This window comes from Hyperolius riggenbachi, chromosome 9, assembly GCF_040937935.1.
Source record: "Hyperolius riggenbachi isolate aHypRig1 chromosome 9, aHypRig1.pri, whole genome shotgun sequence".
Lineage (NCBI taxonomy): Eukaryota > Metazoa > Chordata > Amphibia > Anura > Hyperoliidae > Hyperolius > Hyperolius riggenbachi.
Genome location: NC_090654.1, coordinates 294060434 through 294085432, shown reverse-complemented (window position 1 = coordinate 294085432; position 24999 = coordinate 294060434). Strand labels below are relative to the sequence as shown.

Sequence of the window (24999 nt, the reverse complement as noted above, 5' to 3'; positions counted from 1 at the left end):
AGCGCTACTTAAAAACAGATAAGTGCCTACCTGCAATAGAGTGCAAGCCCCACTTGTGGGATAAAATACACACTGAGCATACACATGACCTGTCTACCACTGGAGGATGTTGGTTTCCTGTAACAGCTTGCATGCAACGTGTTAAGTACTCGTCCCTCCCACTTCGGAGAAGTCATCCTTGATGGGAGGGGACCTAACACAAACTAAATCCTAACCTATGCATAGCCTGGGTGCGGCTAACCAAGTAAAATTGAAAATTGCTCAAAAGGTGGATCAGCGCATCACCAGGCGCCTCCGAATGCTCTCCAATCAGAGGTGCGCTGAGCCCCCCTAGAAACTGCAAACGCACCTTGAACCCTTACTTGGGTTAGCCGCACCCAGGCTATGCATAGGTTAGGATTTAGTTAGTGTAAGGTCCCCTCCCATCGAGGATGACTTCAGTGGTAGAAAGGTTATGTGTATGCTAGGTGTGTATTTTATCCCACAAGTGGGGCTTGCACTCTTGCAGGTTTGGTCAGCTGCTCCCACTTAACAGCTTTGCTTTTGGTGTATATGCAGAGCTGTTTGGGATCAAGGTGCGTTTGCAATTTCTGGGGGGGGGGGGGGGCGCACCTCTGATGGGAGGTAGCCTGGTTATGCGCTGATCCCCTTTTGCGCAACTTCCTGTACAATGTCCATACAATGGGAGGTATTTGTGAAGTACTGACTGCTTCATGGGAACCACCCCTGAGGGGATGTTCAGCCATTCACCTGTGACTGAATCCTAATCCCTCCCACCATCTTTACAGGAACCGCCCCTGAGGGAACATTCAGCCATTCACCTGCAGCTGAATCCTAACCCCTCCCACCACTTTTACAGCAGCCGTTACCCACCATTCTCTCCACAAGATTGGTTCAGGTATTCATCCAGCGTGTGGAAACACTATGAGGAGCATCTATTGCTGTATAAGACCAGATGACTGCTGTGAGCATGACTTCAAATAGCATCTCTACACAAGGATTCAAGAGGTTATTCTTTTTTTCTAACTCTTTAAAGGTAACTTGAAGTGAGAGAAATATGGAGGCTGCCATCTTCATTCTCCAACAATCCCAGTTACCCAACTTCTGTGCTGATGCTCCGCCTCTAAATCTATGTACACACCCCTCAGCCATTGGTGGCCAGGAAGCTAGAGTGAATCCAGCGCGCGTATTGCAGCTGCCCGATATCCCCCTAAAGAGCCAGTGCACCGATCTACAGCGATCCGACGCACAAGTAATACCAGAGCGCACTGTTCTGTCTGATCACTCTACCTTGGGAGGGGGGGGGGGGGTGTTATCCCTCCACTCCCCTCCACTCCCCTCCGTACCAACTGGCCACCCTCAACAACTGGTCATCCCTCTATCCCCCCCCCCTCCTTGGTATCACACAAGCCAGGGAAGCAATGAGTTGAATGGGAAAGGAGTTGCTGATTAGAGCGGTCAGCGTGAATCTTAGTTTCGAGAGCATGAAGCGTTTGCTTGCTAACTGCCATGGGTAGAGTTGTGACCCCTTCATCTTGGAGAACCTCAACACTAGTGAAAGGGTTCAGCACAGAATGCTCTTGCATGCAAACCATTTTGGAAGCTAATATCCTCCATTTAGTGCAAACAAAAATAGCTTGCATTCAACTGTTTATCATTACTAGAGTTAACCTTCTGCACTTAAGCTGTAACAATCGCCTCCTTAGTAACACCTCACTAGCCTTCAGGCTAGTAATGCATCTGTATAGCATTTGGCCCCGAACTCATCTGAAAGGTCCAGTCCTGAGCCCTGCGACAATCCTATCTTGGTACATAGTATGCAAGACTGGCCCAGAAGGAAAATGCAAGTCAGATGCTGTGGTGCGCTTTCACTGGGTGCATGCTTGTTCCAGGGCTGCGATTGTGCAATTTAAGCCCAAAGCTCAGCAGGATAGACAGGCAACTGGCATGGTTTATGTGGGAATGAAGATGGCAGCCTCCATACGCCTATAACTTCAGCTTCCCCTTTAACTGCGTCAATGCACAAATGTGGCCATATACAGTGTCCCAGTCATCTAGTGGAGAAAGAGGAAAGAAGTCATTTCAGGTGTCTTACAGTCTCAGAATGGTTCTCTCATTTTGAAAGGAAAAGGGTCTCAACTCACCAGCCAGGGATCTGCAGCAAGTTCTGTGCGCACTACACATACCAGCCAGGGATCTGCAGCAAGTTCTGTGCGCACTACACATACCAGCCAGGGATCTGCAGCAAGTTCTGTGCGCACTACACATACCAGCCAGGGACCTGCAGCAAGTTCTGTGCGCACTACACATACCAGCCAGGGACCTGCAGCAAGTTCTGTGCGCACTACACATACCAGCCAGGGATCTGCAGCACGTTCTGTGCGCACTACACATACCAGCCAGGGATCTGCAGCACGTTCTGTGCGCACTACACATACCAGCCAGGGATCTGCAGCAAGAACAGCGCACTACACATACCAGCCAGGGATCTGCAGCAAGTTCTGTGTGCACTACACATACCAGCCAGGGATCTGCAGCAAGTTCTGTGTGCACTACACATACCAGCCAGGGATCTGCAGCAAGTTCTGTGCGCACTACACATACCAGCCAGGGATCTGCAGCAAGTTCTGTGTGCACTACACATACCAGCCAGGGATCTGCAGCAAGTTCTGTGCGCACTACACATACCAGCCAGGGATCTGCAGCAAGTTCTGTGCGCACTACACATACCAGCCAGGGATCTGCAGCAAGTTCTGTGTGCACTACACATACCAGCCAGGGATCTGCAGCAAGTTCTGTGCGCACTACACATACCAGCCAGGGATCTGCAGCAAGTTCTGTGCGCACTACACATACCAGCCAGGGATCTGCAGCAAGTTCTGTGCGCACTACACATACCAGCCAGGGACCTGCAGCAAGTTCTGTGCGCACTACACATACCAGCCAGGGACCTGCAGCAAGTTCTGTGCGCACTACACATACCAGCCAGGGATCTGCAGCACGTTCTGTGCGCACTACACATACCAGCCAGGGATCTGCAGCACGTTCTGTGCGCACTACACATACCAGCCAGGGATCTGCAGCAAGAACAGCGCACTACACATACCAGCCAGGGATCTGCAGCAAGTTCTGTGTGCACTACACATACCAGCCAGGGATCTGCAGCAAGTTCTGTGTGCACTACACATACCAGCCAGGGATCTGCAGCAAGTTCTGTGCGCACTACACATACCAGCCAGGGATCTGCAGCAAGTTCTGTGCGCACTACACATACCAGCCAGGGATCTGCAGCAAGTACAGCGCACTACACATACCACCCAGGGATCTGCAGCAAGTTCTGTGCGCACTACACATACCACCCAGGGATCTGCAGCAAGTTCTGTGCGCACTACACATACCAGCCAGGGATCTGCAGCAAGTTCTGTGCGCACTACCCATACCAGCCAGGGATCTGCAGCAAGTTCTGTGCGCACTACCCATACCAGCCAGGGATCTGCAGCAAGTTCTGTGTGCACTACCCATACCAGCCAGGGATCTGCAGCAAGTTCTGTGCGCACTACACATACCAGGCAGGGATCTGCAGCAAGTACAGCGCACTACACATACCAGCCAGGGATCTGCAGCAAGTACAGCGCACTACACATACCAGCCAGGGATCTGCAGCAAGTACAGCGCACTACACATACCAGCCAGGGATCTGCAGCAAGTACAGCGCACTACACATACCAGCCAGGGATCTGCAGCAAGTACAGCGCACTACACATACCAGCCAGGGATCTGCAGCAAGTTGTGCGCACTACACATACCAGCCAGGGATCTGCAGCAAGTACAGCGCACTACACATACCAGCCAGGGATCTGCAGCAAGTTCTGTGTGCACTACACATACCAGGCAGGGATCTGCAGCAAGTACAGCGCACTACACATACCAGCCAGGGATCTGCAGCAAGTTCTGTGTGCACTACACATACCAGCCAGGGATCTGCAGCAAGTTCTGTGTGCACTACACATACCAGCCAGGGATCTGCAGCAAGTACAGCGCACTACACATACCAGCCAGGGACCTGCAGCAAGTTCTGTGCGCACTACACATACCAGCCAGGGATCTGCAGCAAGATCTGTGCGCACTACACATACCAGCCAGGGATCTGCAGCAAGTACAGCGCACTACACATACCAGCCAGGGATCTGCAGCAAGTACAGCGCACTACACATACCAGCCAGGGACCTGCAGCAAGTACAGCGCACTACACATACCAGCCAGGGATCTGCAGCAAGTTCTGTGTGCACTACACATACCAGCCAGGGATCTGCAGCAAGTTCTGTGTGCACTACACATACCAGCCAGGGATCTGCAGCAAGTTCTGTGCGCACTACACATACCAGCCAGGGATCTGCAGTAAGTTCTGTGCGCACTACACATACCAGCTAGGGATCTGCAGCAAGTTCTGTGTGCACTACACATACCAGCCAGGGATCTGCAGCAAGTTCTGTGTGCACTACACATACCAGCCAGGGATCTGCAGCAAGTTCTGTGCGCACTACACATACCAGCCAGGGATCTGCAGCAAGTACAGCGCACTACACATACCAGCCAGGGATCTGCAGCAAGTTCTGTGTGCACTACACATACCAGCCAGGGATCTGCAGCAAGTTGTGTGCGCACTACACATACCAGCCAGGGATCTGCAGCAAGTACAGCGCACTACACATACCAGCCAGGGACCTGCAGCAAGTACAGCGCACTACACATACCAGCCAGGGATCTGCAGCAAGTACAGCGCACTACACATACCAGCCAGGGATCTGCAGCAAGTTGTGTGCGCACTACACATACCAGCCAGGGATCTGCAGCAAGTTCTGTGTGCACTACACATACCAGCCAGGGATCTGCAGCAAGTTCTGTGTGCACTACACATACCAGCCAGGGATCTGCAGCAAGTTGTGTGCACTACACATACCAGCCAGGGATCTGCAGCACGTTCTGTGCGCACTACACATACCAGCCAGGGATCTGCAGCAAGTTCTGTGTGCACTACACATACCAGCCAGGGATCCGCAGCAAGTACAGCGCACTACACATACCAGCCAGGGATCTGCAGCAAGTTCTGTGTGCACTACACATACCAGCCAGGGATCTGCAGCAAGTACAGCGCACTACACATACCAGCCAGGGATCTGCAGCAAGTTCTGTGCGCACTACACATACCAGCCAGGGATCTGCAGCAAGTTGTGTGCGCACTACACATACCAGCCAGGGATCTGCAGCAAGTACAGCGCACTACACATACCAGCCAGGGATCTGCAGTAAGTTCTGTGCGCACTACACATACCAGGCAGGGATCTGCAGCAAGTACAGCGCACCATACACAATCTTGTTAGCGGCCATGTTTCTTGGTTTGCAAACACTGCCTAAAATTGGTGATTAAAAGCCAGGATCTCGGTGGGGAGCGGCGGAAACAGCACAGAGGGGCCCAGGAAAACATAATGAATAGAATGGTACGCTTTTTATTGTAAGAATTTAAGAGTACAGACTCTTCAATGCTTAAAGTGACTCTCTGGAAAGGATACAAAGATGAGCCAGACCTGACCGAATTACAGAACGAAAAGTTATGCAAGACTATTGGCAGAGCAGCAAGTGCGCCCCCCTTACTTACCCTGACCCAGTTTCCCAGCCAGCAGAGGGGCTCAGAAAACAGAAGCTGACTGATGTCCGGGGCTGGAGGAGTCAGGAGGAAAAAAGGGACTAGGAAGCTTTAAAAGTTACACACATTTCTACAGAATTCCTGCTGTATCCTAATCAATATTTGTCCACCAAGTAATCTGCCCACCATGATTGGGGCATTTCTCTTTTAGAAAGAACTCGTCCGTTATTTGGGCACGGCTGATGTCTGGGAAATACGCAGCAGATCTAATAGTACAGTCCTCACACAGCGCAGGGCAGAGCTGGCCTTGTTAGGAGGATGGTGGCAGCCAGCCTGCAGTAATGTGGAACAAACCTTCCATTACAAACAATTCCCATTATAACCAGCCCTCCATACAGACGGTTACATAAAGACCCACAGGTCTCAAAGGACAGGAAAACGAGAGATACTCAACTCTGGAAAACCTGGTCTCCAGGGACCAATCAAGGAAGGGCAGCAACCACATGGGCAAATCTGTCCTGTTCAGCTAACAATTCTCCTAAACCAGACCGGATCCAAATCTGTCCTTCACCAGCAATTTTCCATAACTAGACCTGATCCAACTTGACAGAAGGAATGGATACCTTGAAAAGCACAGACAACAAGCCCTGTGGATATTCAGATAGTACGGGGATAACAATAAAGGGGGGTCCTGACAAGACAGGGCTGCTATACAGAGTACACAACCAATACAGCTTTTTGGAGGCGGATAGCCATCTGCACTGGGGTACAGGGACCACTGCTACACATCAGTTACTCCACCAGCTAGGATCAGCTGACCCAACGCCACCCTCCCTGATGGAGGGCAAATAGGAGGTGGCTTACCTCAGAGATTGTGCAGATTTTTGATTAGGAAAGAGGTTGATTTGCCAAATCAGTGCCAGTATAGTGTACGTTTTTCATGCCAGCACTGATATAAGAGGAACTTTATGCTGGGTACACACACACACACAAATAGGTTTTTACTCTCGATAAATGCCCGACATGTCTGAAATTCCTTCCGAGTTCTCATAGAAGTGAATGGAGAGGGAAAAAAAAAAAAAAAAACCCACAGCGGAAGATAAGAGAAGCGAGCAAAAAACACTCGGGTGGAAAATAGGAGCAGGAAAGGAGGGGCTCTGCTGCACACGGCACGGGAGGGGCTCTGCCGCACGGGAGCAACAAGATAATTGGCCTACGGGTATAAAAATTATAAATCCAGCCTTGTGCCTGCTTCCCCTCAATCCATTCTTCCTTTGAGCCATATAAAAAAATAAATAAAAAAGTGTCAATTTGTCAGGTTTTGCACTAGCCCATCTCCTCATGAGGGATTCTTAGGGGTTTCTTTATTTACAAAATCACTTACTGAATAGCAATTGCTCAGGCCTGTCATTGTATGGGTCCTTTCCAGGGAGCGCTTTTGTAAAGAATAAATGGTAATACTAAGAATCTCCCATGAGGAGATGGACTAGTCGAAACTCTTGTTACTTCCTACTGTGAGTGACAGCAACATAAGTAAAAGTAATGTATAGTGCATTTTACAGTGAAAGAAATGTACTTTTTATTTGCATGCATTTAAAAAAAAAACACAAAAAAAAAACAAAAAAAAAACCACCCTTAAAGGATACCACAACTGGCATGTGGCATAATGAGATAGACATGGGTATGTACAGTGCCTAGCACACTAATAACTATGCTGTGTTCCTTTTTTTCTTTCTCTGCCTGAAATAGGTAAATATCAAGTATGTAAGTGGCTGACTCAGTCCTGACTCAGACAGGAAGTGACTACAGTGTGACCCTCACTGATAAGAAATTCCCCCTTTTTTATCTCTTTCTTGCTCTCAGAAGCCATTTTCTGCTAGGAAAGTGTTTTATAGTTGGAATTTCTTATCAGTGAAGGTCACACTGTAGTCACTTCCTGTCTGAGTCAGGACTGAGTCAGCCACTTACATACCTGATATTTACCTCTTTCAGGCAGAGAAAGAAAAAAAGGAACACAGCATAGTTATTAGTGTGCTAGGCACTGTACATACCCATGTCTATCTCATTCTGCCACATGTCAGTTGTGGTATCCTTTAACGTTACTCGACGCTGTCCTTTAATTGACTACATATGGCTAACAGCTTTTCCCTGGCAACCCTCAGCGAGTTTGTTGGTTACCCAGTGACAGGTACTCTTGTTTGCTTGTTACAGATAACTGCAGAATCAGCATGTTTCTCTGAAGGCCAAATCGTGGATTTCACAACCCATTCCCGGCCCTGTCACTGCGGTGTGCGATCCAGAGACATGCGGCGCAGCGCGGGCAAGCTGGCGCATGTTCGGTTTAACCCCACGCAGACCAGAACCTGCCAGCTACAAAGTCCTCGTTATCCTGTCACAATCATTTCCAGGAACTCTGTGGCTGTGGGGTAAACCCATGTATTCAAAAAGGCACCTTGTGTGATCCCGGCCCTCGCTACAGGCCACACAATTCTCACACATGATCGCCGATCCCAGGAAGGGTTAAATATGACTGAGGATTAACGTGCGCTGCAAGTACCACACCCAGAATAAACACGGCTTATAATGTGAGAGCTGTATAAAAACAGTGAGAGACACGCTATGTAACCATGTGCCGGCCACAAGCAGCGCAGAAACGCCAGGTAGAGGGACAACGCCACATGCAGCGCACAAACGCCAGGTAGAGAGACAACGCCACATGCAGCGCACAAACGCCAGGTAGAGAGACAACGCCACATGCAGCGCACAAACGCCAGGTAGAGAGACAACGCCACATGCAGCGCACAAACGCCAGGGGTCAGCGGGAAGAGGCCACATGTACAGCCCTGGCCAAAAGTTTTGAGACTGTCAAAAATGTTGGAAGTTAGAAAAGTTGGGGCTTACGTTTTTGTAATAAAAATGTGCATATACTTCAGAATGTTACAAAGAGTGTTCAGATGAATTGCATTGTCCTTTGCCATGAAAATTACAACACACACACACACACACACACACACACACACACACACACACACACACACACACACACACACACACACACACACACACACACACACACACACACACACACACACACACACACACACACACACACACACACACACACACACACACACACACACACACACACACACACACACACACACACACACACACACACACACACACACACACACACACACACACACCTTTCCACTGCATTTCATTGCTGTCAATACCTGCTGAGATCATTTCAGTAATCGTCTTGTTAACTCAGGTGAGAATATTAACGAGCACAAGGCTGGAGGTCATTAGGTCAGGCTCATTTGCTTAGGGCTCTTTCACATTAGGGCAGATTTTCTGCGTTTCAACGCAAAGGATAAAGTTTGCGTTACCCAAGGTGAAATGAAAGTCCATAGACTTTCATTTTAGCTTTCACATATAACGCAGCCTTTTTGTGCGTTGCGTTCCACTGCACCCAGGCGCAGTTTTTTGGCCAACGCTAGCTTTATGCGTTACAATGTTAGTCAATGTAAAACGCACACTATGCGCGTTTTTAATCCGTTAACGCAGGCAATCAGTCCCAGAATGCAACAGAGGAACAATGTTGAAAGTTGACAACTAAAAGAAAAAAAAATTACCTGCGTTTTTCTATGTGCTGTAACGCATTGAAAACGGATTAAAAACGCACACTCACTGCAGTGCAACGCATATCAAAACGCAGTAAAAGGCATACAACAAAACGTATGCTTTGAGCGTTCTCCAACGCAAGCTCTGATGTGAAAGAGCCCTTAGAATGGCTGACTTGACATGCTAAAATGAGGGTGATACTTGAAATCATTGATCTTCTATTGTTAACCATGGTGACCAGCAAAGAAATGCATGCAGCCATCATTGCATAGCATAAAAATTGCTTCACAGGCAAGGATATTGTGGCTACTAAGATTGCACCTAAAACAATTTATAGGATCATCAAGAACTTCAAGGAAAGAGGTTCAATTCTTGTTAAGAAGGCTTCAGGCGTCCAAGCCCAGCAAGTGCCAGGATCGTCTCCTAAAGAGGATTCAGCTGCGGGATCGGAGTGCAACCAGTGCAGAGGTTGCTCAGGAATGGCAGCGGGCAGGTGTGAGCACATCTGCATGCACAGTGAGGTGAAGACTTTTGGAAGATGACCTGGTGTCAAGAAGGGCAGCAAAGAAGCCACTTCTCTCCCAAAAAAACACCAGGGACAGATTGATCTTCTGCAGAAAGTATGGTGAATGGACTGCTGATGACTGGGGCAAAGTCATATTCTCAAATGAAGCCCCTTCCTGATTGTTTGGGGCATCTGGAAAAAAAAAAAAAAAAGGCTTGTCAGGAGAAGAAAAGGTGAGCGCTACCATCAGTCCTGTGTCATGTCAACAATAAAGCATCCTGACACCATTCATGTGTGGGGTTGCTTCTCATCCAAGGGAGTGGGCTCACTCACAGCCATGAATAAAGAATGGTACCAAAACACCCTCCAACAGCAACTTCTTCCAACAATCCAACAACAGTTTGGTGAAGAACAATGCATTCTCCAGCATTCAGCGCCGTGTCATAAGGCAAGTGATAACCCAAGTGGCTCGGAGACCAAAACATTGAAATTTTGGGTCCATGGCCTGGAAACTCCCCAGATCTTAATCCCATTGAGAACTTGTGGTCATTCCTCAAGAGGCGAGTGGACAAACCAAAACCAACTAATTCTGAGAAACTCAAAGTAGTGATTATAAAAAACTAATATTGACAGTCTCCAAACTTTTTGGCCTGGACTGTAGTGCACAAGTGCCAGGGGTCAGCAGTAAGGGACACAAGAGCGACTGCACAAAGCTTCCATAGGCCAGGGAGGCACTTGGGCAACGAGTTTCTTAATTCACCAGGAAGGATTCAGAGTTACAAAACTTGCCACACTTTCTGGTTCCTCAAAGAACAGAGGTGTCGGTGTACAAAGAATCCATTCACCTTTCTGCAGCATTTCCCTGAAGGGAAACGCATTGTACTCACAGTTTGGCACGCTGGTTGCGACAGAGGAGGGGGGAGGAGTTCTGGTGAGCTGGGATGATGTGAAATGACTCACGTATGTCAGACAACCGAGTGTCCTTCCTTTCATGTATGACCTTTCTACTCTGTCATACAAGCAAAAGTGACAACATGAAAACATGCAGAATAACTTCTACCCCTCAGATGTGGATTCTATCTGTATAACAAGGACAATATTACACAACTGCATTGCTGCAGCTCCTGCCGGCACTGGTGCCAGAGACCAGGAGACAGCAAGTTTAGATGGTTTACACAGCAAATCTAGCTGCAAACAGCTTCAACAGTATATGATTGTCATTACACAGGCAAGCTGCTCTGTATCTCCTCCCCGCAGCCTGTGAAAACTCTACCCCCCCCCCCCCCCCCCTCTGAAATCTCTGGCTGATAATGCAGCCTCCTCCTCCCCACCGGACTGAGTTCCCATAAGCACTTGCAACATGGGACTCAGAATGCCTAGGTGCTGGAGGAGCTGTGGGCGAGGCTTGTTTAGTTTATAGGAAATTAGGGCATAGAAAAAAAAAAAACAAAACAAAACAAAAAACATGGCTTAAAGGGAAGGTTCAGGGACTAGCTAAAAAAAATAAAAATCCATTTCCACTTACCTGGGGCTTCCTCCAGCCCGTGGCAGGCAGGAGGTGCCCTCGGCGCCGCTCCGCAGGCTCCCGGTGGTCTCCGGTGGCCGACCCGACCAGGCCGGCGGCCAGGTCGAGCCTCTTCTGCGCTCCATGGTGCGTTCCACGCCGGCGCGCTGACGTCATCGGACGTCCTCCGGGCTGTACTGCGCAGGCTCAGTTCTGAGCCTGCGCAGTACAACCCGGAGGACGTCCGATGACGTCAGCGCGCCGGCGTGGAACGCACCATGGAGCGCAGAAGAGGCCCGACCTGGCCGCCGGCCTGGCCAGGTCGGGTCGGCCACCGGGAGCCTGCGGAGCGGCGCCGAGGGCACCTCCTGCCTGCCACGGGCTGGAGGAAGCCCCAGGTAAGTGGAAATGGATTTTTATTTTTTTTAGCTAGTCCCTGAACCTTCGGAATGGCCTATAAACGACTGTATATGTAAGGGGACAATTATGCAATGAGTGATTAGCGGTGAGTGGAACGCATACTGTACAGACGGGCCGGTATGCGAACAGATCCAATGTTAAACCAATGTATCCGCTCACATCCATCCACTTGTACGGATCCATTGTCCGCAGCAGGACCTCATTTCCTGGACAGTTGTTCTTAGCGGACCGGATGCAGCTACATAGGAACAAATAGAAAACGGACATTTTACAGCACACTGGCTATAAAAACTGGACAGTTTTTACCTGATCCGTATAGCCGGTCCTGGGGAAAAAAAAAAAAAAGTGAAACGGGCCTAAAAGTTAATCTTGGATCCACTTAAAGGAAATCTCTCTTTTTATGCACAAAATATTTCTGCAATTTAACGGGCGATTGGACACGTCGGAAATTACCTATCGAACCATCCATCTGCAGCAGAAACAAACTGTGTATTCCCAGCATTGGGCTCCAATTCGTAAGACAGGATGGGGTCCTACTGCTGCAGATATCACAGCCAAACTAACGGATTGCTACGGTAAACCTTTGAATTTGGCAACGGCATGACAACAGTTTGCCAAATGGGTCGTTAGCGAAAGCGCTAAAATGAGGACTCGGCAGTGCGTAACTAGCGACACACGAGTACACTGAACGAAGCAATCGTCATCCCTCAATACGAATGACTAATAGCGATTATCACCTGAACTTATCGGTCTACATGGACGGTAATCACTGTCTTTTACAGATGTTGGGACACTTAATTCTCAGCTGAATAGTTGTTCCTTTTGAGCCACAGTAATCAAGTGTGTGTACAGAGCTTAACATTGCATACAAGTCCAATTTTGATTAGCCAATCACAGACCAATTTAACCTTCATGTAGTACAAGGGCAAACAGACTAATACTATGAAGAAATTGCGTAGGTATTCTCTCATACTATAGAGAAGTGGTCAAATTGGCCAATTGAAATCTGAGGTGTGTACACACCTTAAGGGTACCAGAATTTAAGCCTTGCACACCAGCCAGGAGATCTTCACTTCAGACTCTGGTTCAACACCATGTCTGCCGATAATCCAGCATACACCCACCACGGAGGATCACTAAGCATAGCGTGGGTCAACACCCCCCCCCATACATGTGACACTAGCCAGGCAGCGCATCTGCACATCACTCATCCCCTAAAAATCGATGATTGGCCCTCAGGGCAGCAGTAACGATTGTCTGTGAGAGGCTTCAGGCGAGCTATCAGAGCTGGGCAGACAGGTAATCAGATCCTAAGAGGCAGGGCTCGATTAGCTGACAGTCTGATTAGATTAAATAAACCACTCGGTCACCCCAGAATCTGATTACAGCCCACACAGGGCTCCGCCTCCAGGTCAGGTGACCTTTCCACCCACATCTGATCTAAGCTGGGGGGTGTATAACAAGCAGAACATGAGAAAAGTTATAATTAATACTAATTACCTCCTAAACCCTCCTCTCTACTGACTTCCTGCCCATTCTCTGATATGCAAACCAGCAAGTATGTTAAATCAACACGCTGATCACAAATAACAGCAGGCTAACTGTCACCCATCTGCAACAGGAAATCTCACGCCACTTAGGCAGGGAACACTTGTCTGTTTTTGTGCACGTTTTCTGCACAGAAAAACTGAAAACTCATGTTAATCAATGGGCTAGTACACACTCTGTTCGCGCGCAGAAAAAAAAACCTGACATTCTGCATCCTGATTCTGCATATTTTGTCAGTTTTCTCTCTCAACTACATCAGCTGCTGTGAAAAAACGTGCGCGTTTTCCTGAATAGAAACACACATGGTGTGTAGAAAAAGTATGCAGGAAAACGCGCACAGAAAACTGAAAAGCAAAAGTGTTTTCCCTGCCTGACAGCTTTACTACATAGGGGGGCGGGGCCAGGCGAGCAGAGGGGCGTGGCCAGGCAAAACCGATTCTTGAGCCCAATCTACACGACAAGATTCTTTATACGATTCGATTCGTTTAAATCCAACATGTCCGATCAGGATTCGATTCGCCATTGCAAAACAATGGCGAATCGAATCCTGATCGGACATGTCGGCTTTAATCGGATCATAAATAGAATCGTATCGTGTAGATTGGGCTTCATGCCTGGTACACACCATGCAATTTGCAATCAAATTGATAATTTATGACAGGTCAAATCTGATCAGTTTTTCTGATCGACTTTCCAATCAGGGCCAGCGCACACCAAAAAGCACTAGCGTAATCGCAAACGCTCAGCGCTTTTTTTAAGTGATGTTCCAGAGCGATCCTAGGCATCTGCCTTGCAATTTTGGGAGTGTTTTTGTGAAGTGCTTTTTATATTTTGTTACAGTACAGCTGGAACTGAACAGCTTCTGTAACAAAAACACTTGGAAAATCTCTCTGATCTAGCGCTTTTCAGAGCGATTTTCCACTTTCCTATAATTAAAGGGGCACTACAAATAAAAAAAAATTTTATTTTTTTTTTTTAAATATGTGCAAACATATACAAATAAGTACCGTACATTTTTTTCCAGAGTAAAATAAGCCATACATTACTTTTCTCCTATGTTGCTGTCACTAAGGCCCCGTTCACCCTTGCGTCCTGGGATGCAAACGGACCGGATCGAAACCGTACGGTTCCGATCCTGTCGCATCAGGCATGAATCAGGCTGCCATCCGGATCCGTGTGGTAAAAATAGCGAAATAAACTATTAAAATGGTTGGGGTCTGGGAGGTCAGCAGAAGCTGCACGTGTAGAATCAGGTCCTCCGCTGTTTAGGCCTCACCTCCACGTCCGACATTCTGCCAAACAGCTCCAGCACAAACTCACTGCTGCTCCACTCCAGGAATGCTGGGCCCATGTGGCCCCTATCCAAAATGGATGGGGACACATGGGCCCAGCAGAATACGCATAGGAAGTAGGGTAGAACGTCAGGTGTTAGTAGCTAGTGTGTTCTGTGCTTTCTGTTCCCCATAGGTTTCTATTTCCGGATGGTGCAGTCAGGCTCCGGTCCGGGTGCGTGGGCCGGATGATCCGGACCCAAAAAAATAGTGCATGTTGGAAAAGTGTCCGGAGTCCGGATCCGATCCGGCTCCGGAGTGTACGGAACGGACGCGTGTGAACGTCCGCATAGACTTTGCATTGCTATGCAGAACGTACAGTACGTTTCTACAGTATACAGTATACAGTCTGGATCCGATCAGGTGAATCCGGACAGCGAACGCTAATGTGAACCGGGCCTTAAGTTGTAGAATTCTGACAGAAGTGACAGTTTTTGGATTAGCCCATCTCTTCATAGGGGATTCTCAGGGATTTATTTATTTTCAAAAACACTAAAGGCTAGTACACACTAACAATTTTTATTAGCCAATGATTGGTCAATTTTACCACCTCCATGTAGTATGAGGGCCAAACAGATTTTCAATTCTATGCAGATTAGATAGGTAAATGGTCATACTACATGGAGGTGGTAATTTTGACCAGTGATTGGCCTATCAAAATTGCTAATGTGTACTAGGCTTTAGTGAATGGCAGTTGCTCTGTCCAACTGCCTAAAAAAAAAAACGTGTAGCGAGCAGGGAAGCTGGACAGCGTCATTGTTTAAATCCTTTATAAAGAATAAAAGCCTTGCTGAGAATCCCCTATGAAGAGATGGACTAGTCCAAAACCTGTCACTTCTGTCAGATGATTTCTACTACCTACTGTAAGTGACAGCAACATAGGAGAAAAGTAATTTATGGCCCATTTTAGTCTGGAAAAAACGTACTTATTTGTATATATGTTTGCACATATTTTAAATTTTACAGTTTTTCGCTGTAGTGCCCCTTCAACATTGAGGCTGAATCACCTCAGAAAAACACCGAAATGCTGCGGCATTTTTAAAACGCTCAGGAGACCTCTTTGGGGTTGATTCACTAAACCGTGCTATGACAAATATCGCACCTTATCAAAGGTTATTAAAGTTAACATGCCTTAGAGTAGCACAGCGAGGGCTACGAACCTGCAGGGGCTCAGGGCAGGAGGAGTGCCATTGCCAATTAGCAGGCATACGTTCGTAGCGCTCGCTATACTACTCTGATAAGGTGTGATCTCTTTGTTTAAGGTGGCCATACACTTATAGATTTGCAGCAGATTCGACCGTCAGATTTCTGGCAGATGCCTGTCAAGTGTAATCTGACAGGAATCTATCTGATGTGTGCCACACACTAAGAACAGATTTCCAATAAATTTCAGAAATAAATTTATTGGAAATCTATCTAAATGCATTTTTTGGACCATTAGATCCAATGCAACTCTGTTGGCCATCGATCTGCTGCCAGCTGCAGATCCACCTAGATCTTCCACCCTGTCAGATAGATCAAATCGATCTAAAAAGGCCGCAAATCGATAGATTTAAATGAATGAATTTCTGATCGATTCTATAGAATTGATAGACTAATGGCTGAAATAAACCAGTGTATGGGCCCCTTTCAGGTGGTATATCTCTGATAAGGTGCGATATTTGTCAGCACAGTTTAGTGAATGACCCCATTGTGCGCACCAGCCCTCACTTCTGTACATAATTGATTGGAAACCTGATCTGACTTGTCGGAAATGATGGAATCGATCTGACAGGGAGTGAGTGAGTCTCTCTGATGGAATCCCCATGTGGCTATCAGTATATAGTATGTGGGGTTGTGACATCACATATCTGCCATGTGCTATACGCCAGCAGCGAGTGGGCGGTAATGCAGAAGATGGATCGGTACTCCGGCAGGTGAGAGTGGACAGGTAAAGTATAAATGTACAGGCAGGGGGCGCACTCACATCTGGGGAACAGCACAGGAAGCTTTGTGAGGTTTGTTCCAAATCCGCACACTGTTACCGCAGTGCATCGACCACGGCGGCCCGAGGTTTCCCATCGTGTCTGATCGGGCCAAAATTGGGCAAACTGACAATAAGCAGCAGGTATAAGCAGAGGGGGCATGGCCAGACCAATGAAATTGACACTAAGTAGCAGATACAGGCAGAAAGGGGCATGGCATGAAAGGGACAGTAAGTAGCAGATACAGGCAGAAAGGGGCATGGCATGAAAGGGACAGTAAGTAGCAGATACAGGCAGAAAGGGGCGTGGCATGAAAGGGACAGTAAGTAGCAGATACAGGCAGAAAGGGGCGTGGCATGAAAGGGACAGTAAGTAGCAGATACAGGCAGAAAGGGGCGTGGCATGAAAGGGACAGTAAGTAGCAGATACAGGCAGAAAGGGGCATGGCAAAAAAGGGACAGTAAGTAGCAGATACAGGCAGAAAGGGGCGTGGCATGAAAGGGACAGTAAGTAGCAGATACAGGCAGAAAGGGGCGTGGCATGAAAGGGACAGTAAGTAGCAGATACAGGCAGAAAGGGGCGTGGCATGAAAGGGACAGTAAGTAGCAGATACAGGCAGAAGGTGAGCAGTCAGGTGAAAGGGATTTCTAATTGCAGGAAGGGGGGCTGGTGCACTATGATGAACAGTGAGGGGGTGACAGGGGGTATAGATCTATCTCCCCACCAGGTGGTCATGCACAGTGTGGGCCAGGTGATGGGAGGGAGGGCGGGTGTTCCAACATTTTAGCATACCCGACAGAATAGCATACAAATGTTACTGAGCATGTGCAAAGTCATGCAGGGCATACATTAACCTCATAATACCCATCAGCAGCATTAACCTTTTCAACCCCAGTTAGCTGCCTGTGTGCTGATGTGCAATCTCCACTATCCAAGTGGACATAGAGTTAGAATAAAAAGTTGTCCGAGCGAAGCGAGCAGGCAAGGGGACACTGATTCTACTAACAAGGGGTATATCACTTTAAATGTATGCTATTCTGTCAATGTATGCTAGCTAGTTGGAACACGGGACATATCAGATCACACAGAGGGGAGGCTGGCCGGGACATATCAGATCACACAGAGGGGAGGCTGGCCGGGACATATCAGATCACACAGGTGGTTATACCTTGGGGTCCTTCTCGTAGTAGTACTGCTGGGTGCAGATCCATCTCCCCACCAGGTGGTCCCACACAGTGTAGGCCAGGTGATTGGGGGGGGGGGGGGGCTGGGACATATCAGATCACACAGAGGGGGAGGAGCTGGGACATATCAGATCACACAGAGGGGAATAGCGGGGACATATCAGATCACACAGAGGGGAAGGAGGCTGGGACATATCAGATCACACAGAGGGGAGAGTGGGGGGGGGGGGGGGGGTGTCACACACCTTGGGGTCCTTCTCGTAGTAGTACTGCTGGGTGCGGATCCATCTCCCCACCAGGTGGTCCCGCACAGTGTGGGCCAGGGCGCAGTAGTAGTCCCGGGGGGTGGCCACGTTGCGGTCCTTCACCAGAGTGAAGTGCAGGTGCCGATTGAAGCCTCTCTTCAGCTCCGCCACATTCTCCACCCCGACTATTCCCCGGATACTGATCTGCCGCCGCTTCTCCTGGTCCGACAGCGGCGCCGCCATGCCTGACAGTGATACGGGCTACTGCGGGGAGGAGAGCGCAGCCAGGGGGAGATATACACAGCGGGACTCACTTCCCCTACGCTAACCCCGCCCACTGCCCGCCTCTAACCCCGCCCACTGCCTGCCTCTAACACCGCCCACTGCACTCCCTCCGCTATCCCTGCCCGCTACGCCCCTCCGCTCACCCCGCCCACTGCCCGCCTCAAACCCCGCCCACTACACTCCCTCCGCTATCCCTGCCCGCTACGCCCCTCCGCTCACTGCACTACGCTCACCCCGCCCACTGCCCGCCTCGAACCACGCCCACTGCCTCCCTCTAACCCCGCCTACAGCACTCCGCTAACCCCGCCCGCTTCACAGCTCCGCTAACCCCGCCCACCACCTACCTCCGCTAACCCTGCCCGCTGGTCCCTTCCGCTGACCCCGCCTACTTGCCCTGCGCTAACCCCGCCCACAACCGAGCTACGCTAACCCTGATTGCAGCTCCCCTCCGCTAACCCTGCCCACTGCACACTTCTAACCCCGCCTATCACCCCCTCCGCTAACTCTGCCCGCTGCTCCCATCCACTGACCACGCCCACTGCTAACCACGCCCACTATCCAGCTCCGCTAACCCTGCCCGCTACGCCCCTCCGCTACCAACGCACGTCGCATGTCTACTGGTGGAGGCGGTGCCTATAGGGGCATAGAGCGCTGGGGAGCCCCGCCCACCCAATGTACCAGCCCCGCCTCACCTCCCCCTGGCCTCCCGAGCATGGATGGGTGGGGCTCCTCCCAGTGCTCCAGCCCCGCCTCCCCCTGGCACAGCTGGGCAGGTATCCTGAGGATAGGAAGTAAAGCGAAGGCCCCGTGCTCACCCAACACCTCTAGATCTGCAAAACGCTGGAGGTTTATCAAGCAGATTTCAGAGCGATTCTCGGCATGTTTAGCCCCATTCACACTACAGCGTTTTGCCGGCAATTTTGGTAAAATGCTCTAGCCCTTTTTAAAGCGGTAGTGCAATAATACCCTATGGGCCGTTCTTACTTGGGGATTTGCATTAATCGCTGGTGATTAACACAAATCGCCAAACGCAAACGTGAAGCCTGCACCATTTTTAGACGATTTCTCTAAAATCGCGTTTTAGTGCTATAGAAGTGCTAAACGCGATCACGGAAACCGCTGCAGTGTCCAGTGATTTTTCTAAGTTAAATTGCGGAAAAATCACTCCTGCATTCTTACCTTTTTAAGCGTTAATGGGGCCTTAGGGCCCATTCACACCTGAGCGGGAATCACGCGATTCCCGCTCATGGCAACCCGCTAGCGGTTTTGCAAAAACCGCTACACATTGTAGCAAGTGGCAGTGTTCTCACTGCCGCGTTTGCGGTTAGCAATAAAAAAATGGTAATATTGGCCAATGAAAATTGGATGTGTGTACGCAGCTTGACACTCTCCGTGATAAGAGACGTGTGTCACATTAAATAATTGATTCAAAATAAAAGAATAGAAAGTCTTAATAGAGCCCGGCTATAGACATTATGTCACATATGATAACGTGTAGCTAGAATGAACGTTTGTCACAGAAAAGTTAATCTGTAACTGACACATTCCTGACACTGGAGAGTCCAGGCTGGAAAGTGTACATTGAACGCAGTACAGCGAGCCCCCTCCGCCCCGCACGTAGGAGGGTATTACGGGATTTTGTCACTGCATGGCGTGACTGCTGGATTTACTGGACAAAGCATATGAAATTTAGGACCCGTTTACACTTATGATCGCAAAACAATAGTGATTAGCGCTAACATTTTGCCGCTGTGTTTTTTACTCGATCATTTTCGATTGATCACAATTCGCGATTTAAATACATTGCAATTGCAAAAAAACTGCGAAAATATGCTAGCATGTAGCGGATTTGCATTTAGCACTAATTGTGAATCACCGGCAATTACGGCAGACTCGGCAGTGAGATCGCTGCTATATAGTTACCATTACACTAGCGCATTAAAAAGTGCTAGCGATCGCTGGTGATTCAGCTGTTAGCTGTAAACGGCCGCTAATCGCCTCAGTGTGTGAAGGGGCCTAAGGGCCGGATGACATGAGCTTCTGCGTGGTGGTAAACGCAACAGTCAACAAAAGCGACGTTTGAAAGTCATCGATCGCTGTTCATTGAAATGAATGCAAGTGGTTTTCAAACAATGGGCACAGCTTTTTGTGTCGTTCGCATAAAGGCTGCAGTAGATCCCGTCGTCTTGTCTTGAACGCTACATGTTGCGTCCAAGAAAGCTGCATTCAAGCGGTTTTGTGTCACCCTGGGGGGCTCAGAATGCGGTTCGCCACATATTAGCCAAATTTGTCATCTGCTTTGCAAATTGGCTGGCCAGATGGCAAAGTGTCCAATATATACATTACTACGCCGGGAGTGTGAGAACACGACATCGATATATGCTAATTGTAAGCTGAAAGTGGCATGTTGTGGTTGTAAGGGCCGGTTCAAATTGGGCGCTTTCCCCTGGCCGGCGATCGCGTTTGGGTCTGCAAAAGGAATTCGGCGAGCAAAATCTTGCAATTCACCATGATTTGCTCTTGTGATTCCCATTCAATAGAACAAGAATCACAGCGCAATCTCCCCAAAGACGCTGTATGCAGCGCGTTTGCGATTGATCGAAATCGCTAATGCCGCAGTGTGAATGTATCCATAGGGATACATTGTAGCAGCGCTTTGCTGACCGCCAGCAATCGGCAAAGCGCTCAATAAGCACCAAGTGTGAAGCTGTCCTAAGATTGCGGTTGCTGTACTAAATTATCAGACTGACTTGAGCTATTCTAAACCCCCCCTACAGCATACAATTCCACACGCCATCCAACGAATTCCATTCAATCGAATAAATCAAACATGTCCAATCAGGATTCAGTCGGTAGTGTGGTCGATTTTGCATTGATAACTATGCAAAAGTGACCACACTACCGATCGAATCCCGATCGGACATGTCGGATTTAATTGATCCAATTGAATTTGATTGATCGCGTGTGGAATTGAATGGTGTAGAGGTGGCTTAAAAGCTGTGCCTAGAATAGCTGCTGTATCAGGGTCGAAAGCAGAGAACTTTATCTGCTTTGTTTGCACAGCAATTAGTTCATTACAAGACGCCAATGTTATCTGATAACTTTATTAAAGTGTAAACATGTCTTTCAATGACATAATATCCATCTTTTCATATTTATTTCAGTTTATTTGCTATTTTTAATGTTTCAGAGTAAAAATGTACTTTTGAGTTTCAAGCAATGTTATGGAGTTGGCAGGGGCTATATTAATCCATGCAGTAAAAAGGCGATAGCCCCCCCCCCTTCATGGAGAAGAAGCAGTGGACCAAATTCCAAAATATACTTACCTCTTGTGACACCCAGCGGCCCTTTCCTTCCATCTGCCTTCCTTTCCCTCTTCTTGCCACAACACATCCTTCTGTCAATGCTGCTCCAGCGCTGATGTTACCTCATACGAGTGCTGTCATTAGGACATGGTTGTGTTGAAATGAGAAAGGTGACAGAGTGGCAGACTCAGTGACCACTGCATGCTGTAATGGCCCATACTCACGGGCTACAATTGTCGCCGCAACACGCGTGTTGCGGCGACAGGTCGCCCGTGAGTATGGGCCGTTGCACGGGCGCGCACCCCGAACCGTCGCTCGTCGCTGCTGTCGCCGGGCGATTGGCGCGGTCAATCGCCTGGCGACAGTTGCCGCCGCAACTCCGCCGCAGCTGTCGCTAGTCCGCGTGAGTATGCGGACTAGCGATAGCAACCTCTTACTGCAATACGGCGCTTCCGGCGGCGGGGGAGGAACGCCGGCGACAGCTTCCGTCGCAGAGCTGGTCCCTCTTCCGAGTGTGTACGCGGAGGGACCTGGGGACAAGCTGTCGCCGGCCTGTCGCGCACACGCTCATGTGTGCTGGCGACAGGCCACTTTTGCTGCAGCCCGTGAGTACGGGCCATTAGAGGTAAGTATTGGTCCATGGCTTCCCTGTGTGGAAGCAGGAAATTTGGACGCATGAGGCAGGTGGACAAAAAGGGCGCCGCCATTCACTCCTATAATAAAGAAGCACTAAACGCCAAAAATCGCCATAGCAAAACGCTAGCAAAAGCGCTAGCATTTTGCATTTTGCAAGCGTGAATAAGCCCTAACCATCAGAGCCAAGTGATTATTACAAACAGGCAGACATCCTTATTGCTGGAGGCAGCTGCACACCCTGACAGCCCAGCGACTGCCGGCCTCCGGTTTGCACTTGTTATTATGATTACTTATTATTATTATTATTATTACAATGGTTTCACTGGAGGATTTTGTAATGTTAAAGAGGACCTGTAGTGAAAATAACCTAATAAAATTCCTACATATTCATTTAAAAATGATGCATTCTGTGTTTGGCCATTGTAAAATCTTTAACAATGAAATTCACAATCACGATGCAACATCACAAAATTAAGAAATGTCAAACTACTGTGCTAGAGATTTTGCATTTTGTAATTAATGATGCATGACCTGTAATTTCGCAAAAATATAAGAGTTGTTTTCAGAGATGGTCATTGAGGGCCCGTTTCCACTTGTGCGGTGCGAATTGACGAGCGGCTTGATCGGGCCAGCTGAATATTATCAGCTGGCCGGATCAGCTGGTCGATACACAGTACAGAAACGTACCGTGTATCCCCAGCATTACTCTTTGCTCATTTACAAACCGACCCCTTCCTGTGCATGCATGACTAAACTAGCTGCAATGCCCAGTTTTACCAATAGGCGGTGCTGCTGAGCTCCAGAAGTACAAGGGAAGCAATCTGTATTAGGCCCAGTGCACACCAAAAACCTCTAGCAGATCTGAAAACCGCTACAGGTTTTAGCAGATTTTCAGAGCGATTCTAGGCATATTTTAGGCCCGGTGCACACCAAAACCTGCTAGCAGATCCGCAAAATACTAGCAGATTTTTAAACGCTTTTTTTTATTTTTCTGAGGCGTTTTGCTAACGTTTTGCAGATAGCTGCTGCGGATTTCAGTGTAGTACATTTCATATATTGTTACAGTAAAGCTGTTACTGAACAGCTTCTGTAACAAAAACCGCCCGGAAAACCTCTCTGAACTGCAGTTTTTCAGAGTGGTTTGCGTTTTTCCTATACTTAACATTGAGGCAGAAACGCCTCCGCAATCCAAAATCTGCAGCAGCCCGGGAGGATTCGTTTCCGCAAAACTCCTCCCGCTCTGGTGTGCACACCCCATTGAGATACATTGACCAAGCGTATCGGCAGCAGAAACGCTCAAAAAGCCACTCGATGTGCCCCAGCCCTTAGGCCTAGTGCACACCAGAGCGGTTCTGCTGCGGTTTGCGATCCACTTGCGGGTGCGGATCCGCTAGGGTAATGTATTTCAATGGGCTGGTGCACACCAGAGCGGGAGGCGTTTTGCAGAAACGCATACTCCCGGGCTGCTGCAGATTTTGGATTGCGGATGCGTTTCTGCCTCAATGTTAAGTATAGGAAAAACGCAAACCGCTCTGAAAAACGGCACTTCAGAGCGGTTTGCCAGGCGTTTTTTGTTACAGTAGCTGTTCAGTAACAGCTTTACTGTAACAATACATGAAATCTACTACACCAAAACCGATTCACAAAACCGCAAAATGCTAGCTGAAACGCTACAGAAAAATAAGAAAAAGCGTTTCAAAATCTGCTAGCATTTTGCGGATCTGCTAGCAGTTTTTGGTGTGCACTAGGCCTCAGAGGTTTTCTAAACAACATATCTAGCGTTTTCTGGAGCATTTTTCTGTAGCAGATTTCATATATTGTTACAGTAAAGCTGTTACTGAACAGCTTCTGTAACAAAAACGCCTGGAATACCGTTCTGATCTAGCACTTTTCAGAGCAGTTTTCCACTTTCCTATATTTTAACATTGAGGCAGAAACGCCTCAGAAATCTAAAAAATGCTGCAGCCCCCGAGTTTGCGTTTGGGGAAAAAACGAGCCGCTCTGGTGTGCACCATCCCATTCACTTTCATTAACCAAGCGGTTTTCCCCTGCAAGCGTTTTAAAAAGCGATTCAGAACCGCTCTGGTGTGCACCAGCCTATAGAAAACACTGCAAACAATGAACTATTGGTGTGGGTGTATATATGAAACGGCTGTCGGGAGATTTGGGTGCAGGGGAAAGCCAATTAACGGCTCACCCAGCTCCTGCACAAGTCCCAGGGGCGTTAATTACTATTGCCCCTCCAGGTTGCCATAAATAGTGGGGGAAAGATGTAATTTAGCTTCCAGCTAGAGCCGGGACAAGGTTATCCAGCACCCAAGGCTGAGACACTAAAGTGCGCCCCTCCATCCCTCCCACCCCAGCCGTCACACACTGATTGCTATTAGACTAAGAGGCGCCACAGGGCCCACAACCTCCCCAACACCTTAATATCTTGTTATCTGGCTTGCAGTCACTGCCATGTATCCCCTTTTATTATTTCTCTCTGCTTCAAACACAACAGAGCAATGATAGCTGAGTGAGTTGTGCGCCCCTCCTACACTTCGCCCTGAGGCTGGAGCCTCTCTCGCCTTTGCCTCGGCCCTGCTTCCAGCTATTGCTAGCGGACAAATTACAGTGTTTTTGTAGTAATTTATGGTCTGTCTTATGACGGCGCCCAAATTACTCACTGAGCCGTAATTCCTATTACAGCCTATGGGGGGCGCTGTCTGCATCAAAATCTCCGGCGCTGTTTTTACAGCTCTCGCGGTGAGGACCAGACCGACCTGCCCAACGATTGCAGCGGCAGAGAGAGTGTTTTC

At 48.6% G+C, this 24999-nt stretch overlaps 1 protein-coding gene across 1 annotated transcript in view; it reads right to left on the bottom strand.

The window, feature by feature from the left end:
• Positions 1 to 18283, bottom strand: part of PYGL (glycogen phosphorylase L) — a 63889-nt gene extending 45606 nt beyond the window's left edge. Inside the window, exon 1 of the mRNA XM_068254773.1 lies at positions 17973 to 18283. Within this exon, the coding sequence (XP_068110874.1) occupies positions 17973 to 18215 (243 nt within the window). The 5' untranslated portion in view covers positions 18216 to 18283. The remainder of the gene's footprint in view (positions 1 to 17972) is intronic.
• Positions 18284 to 24999: the final 6716 nt, after the last annotated feature.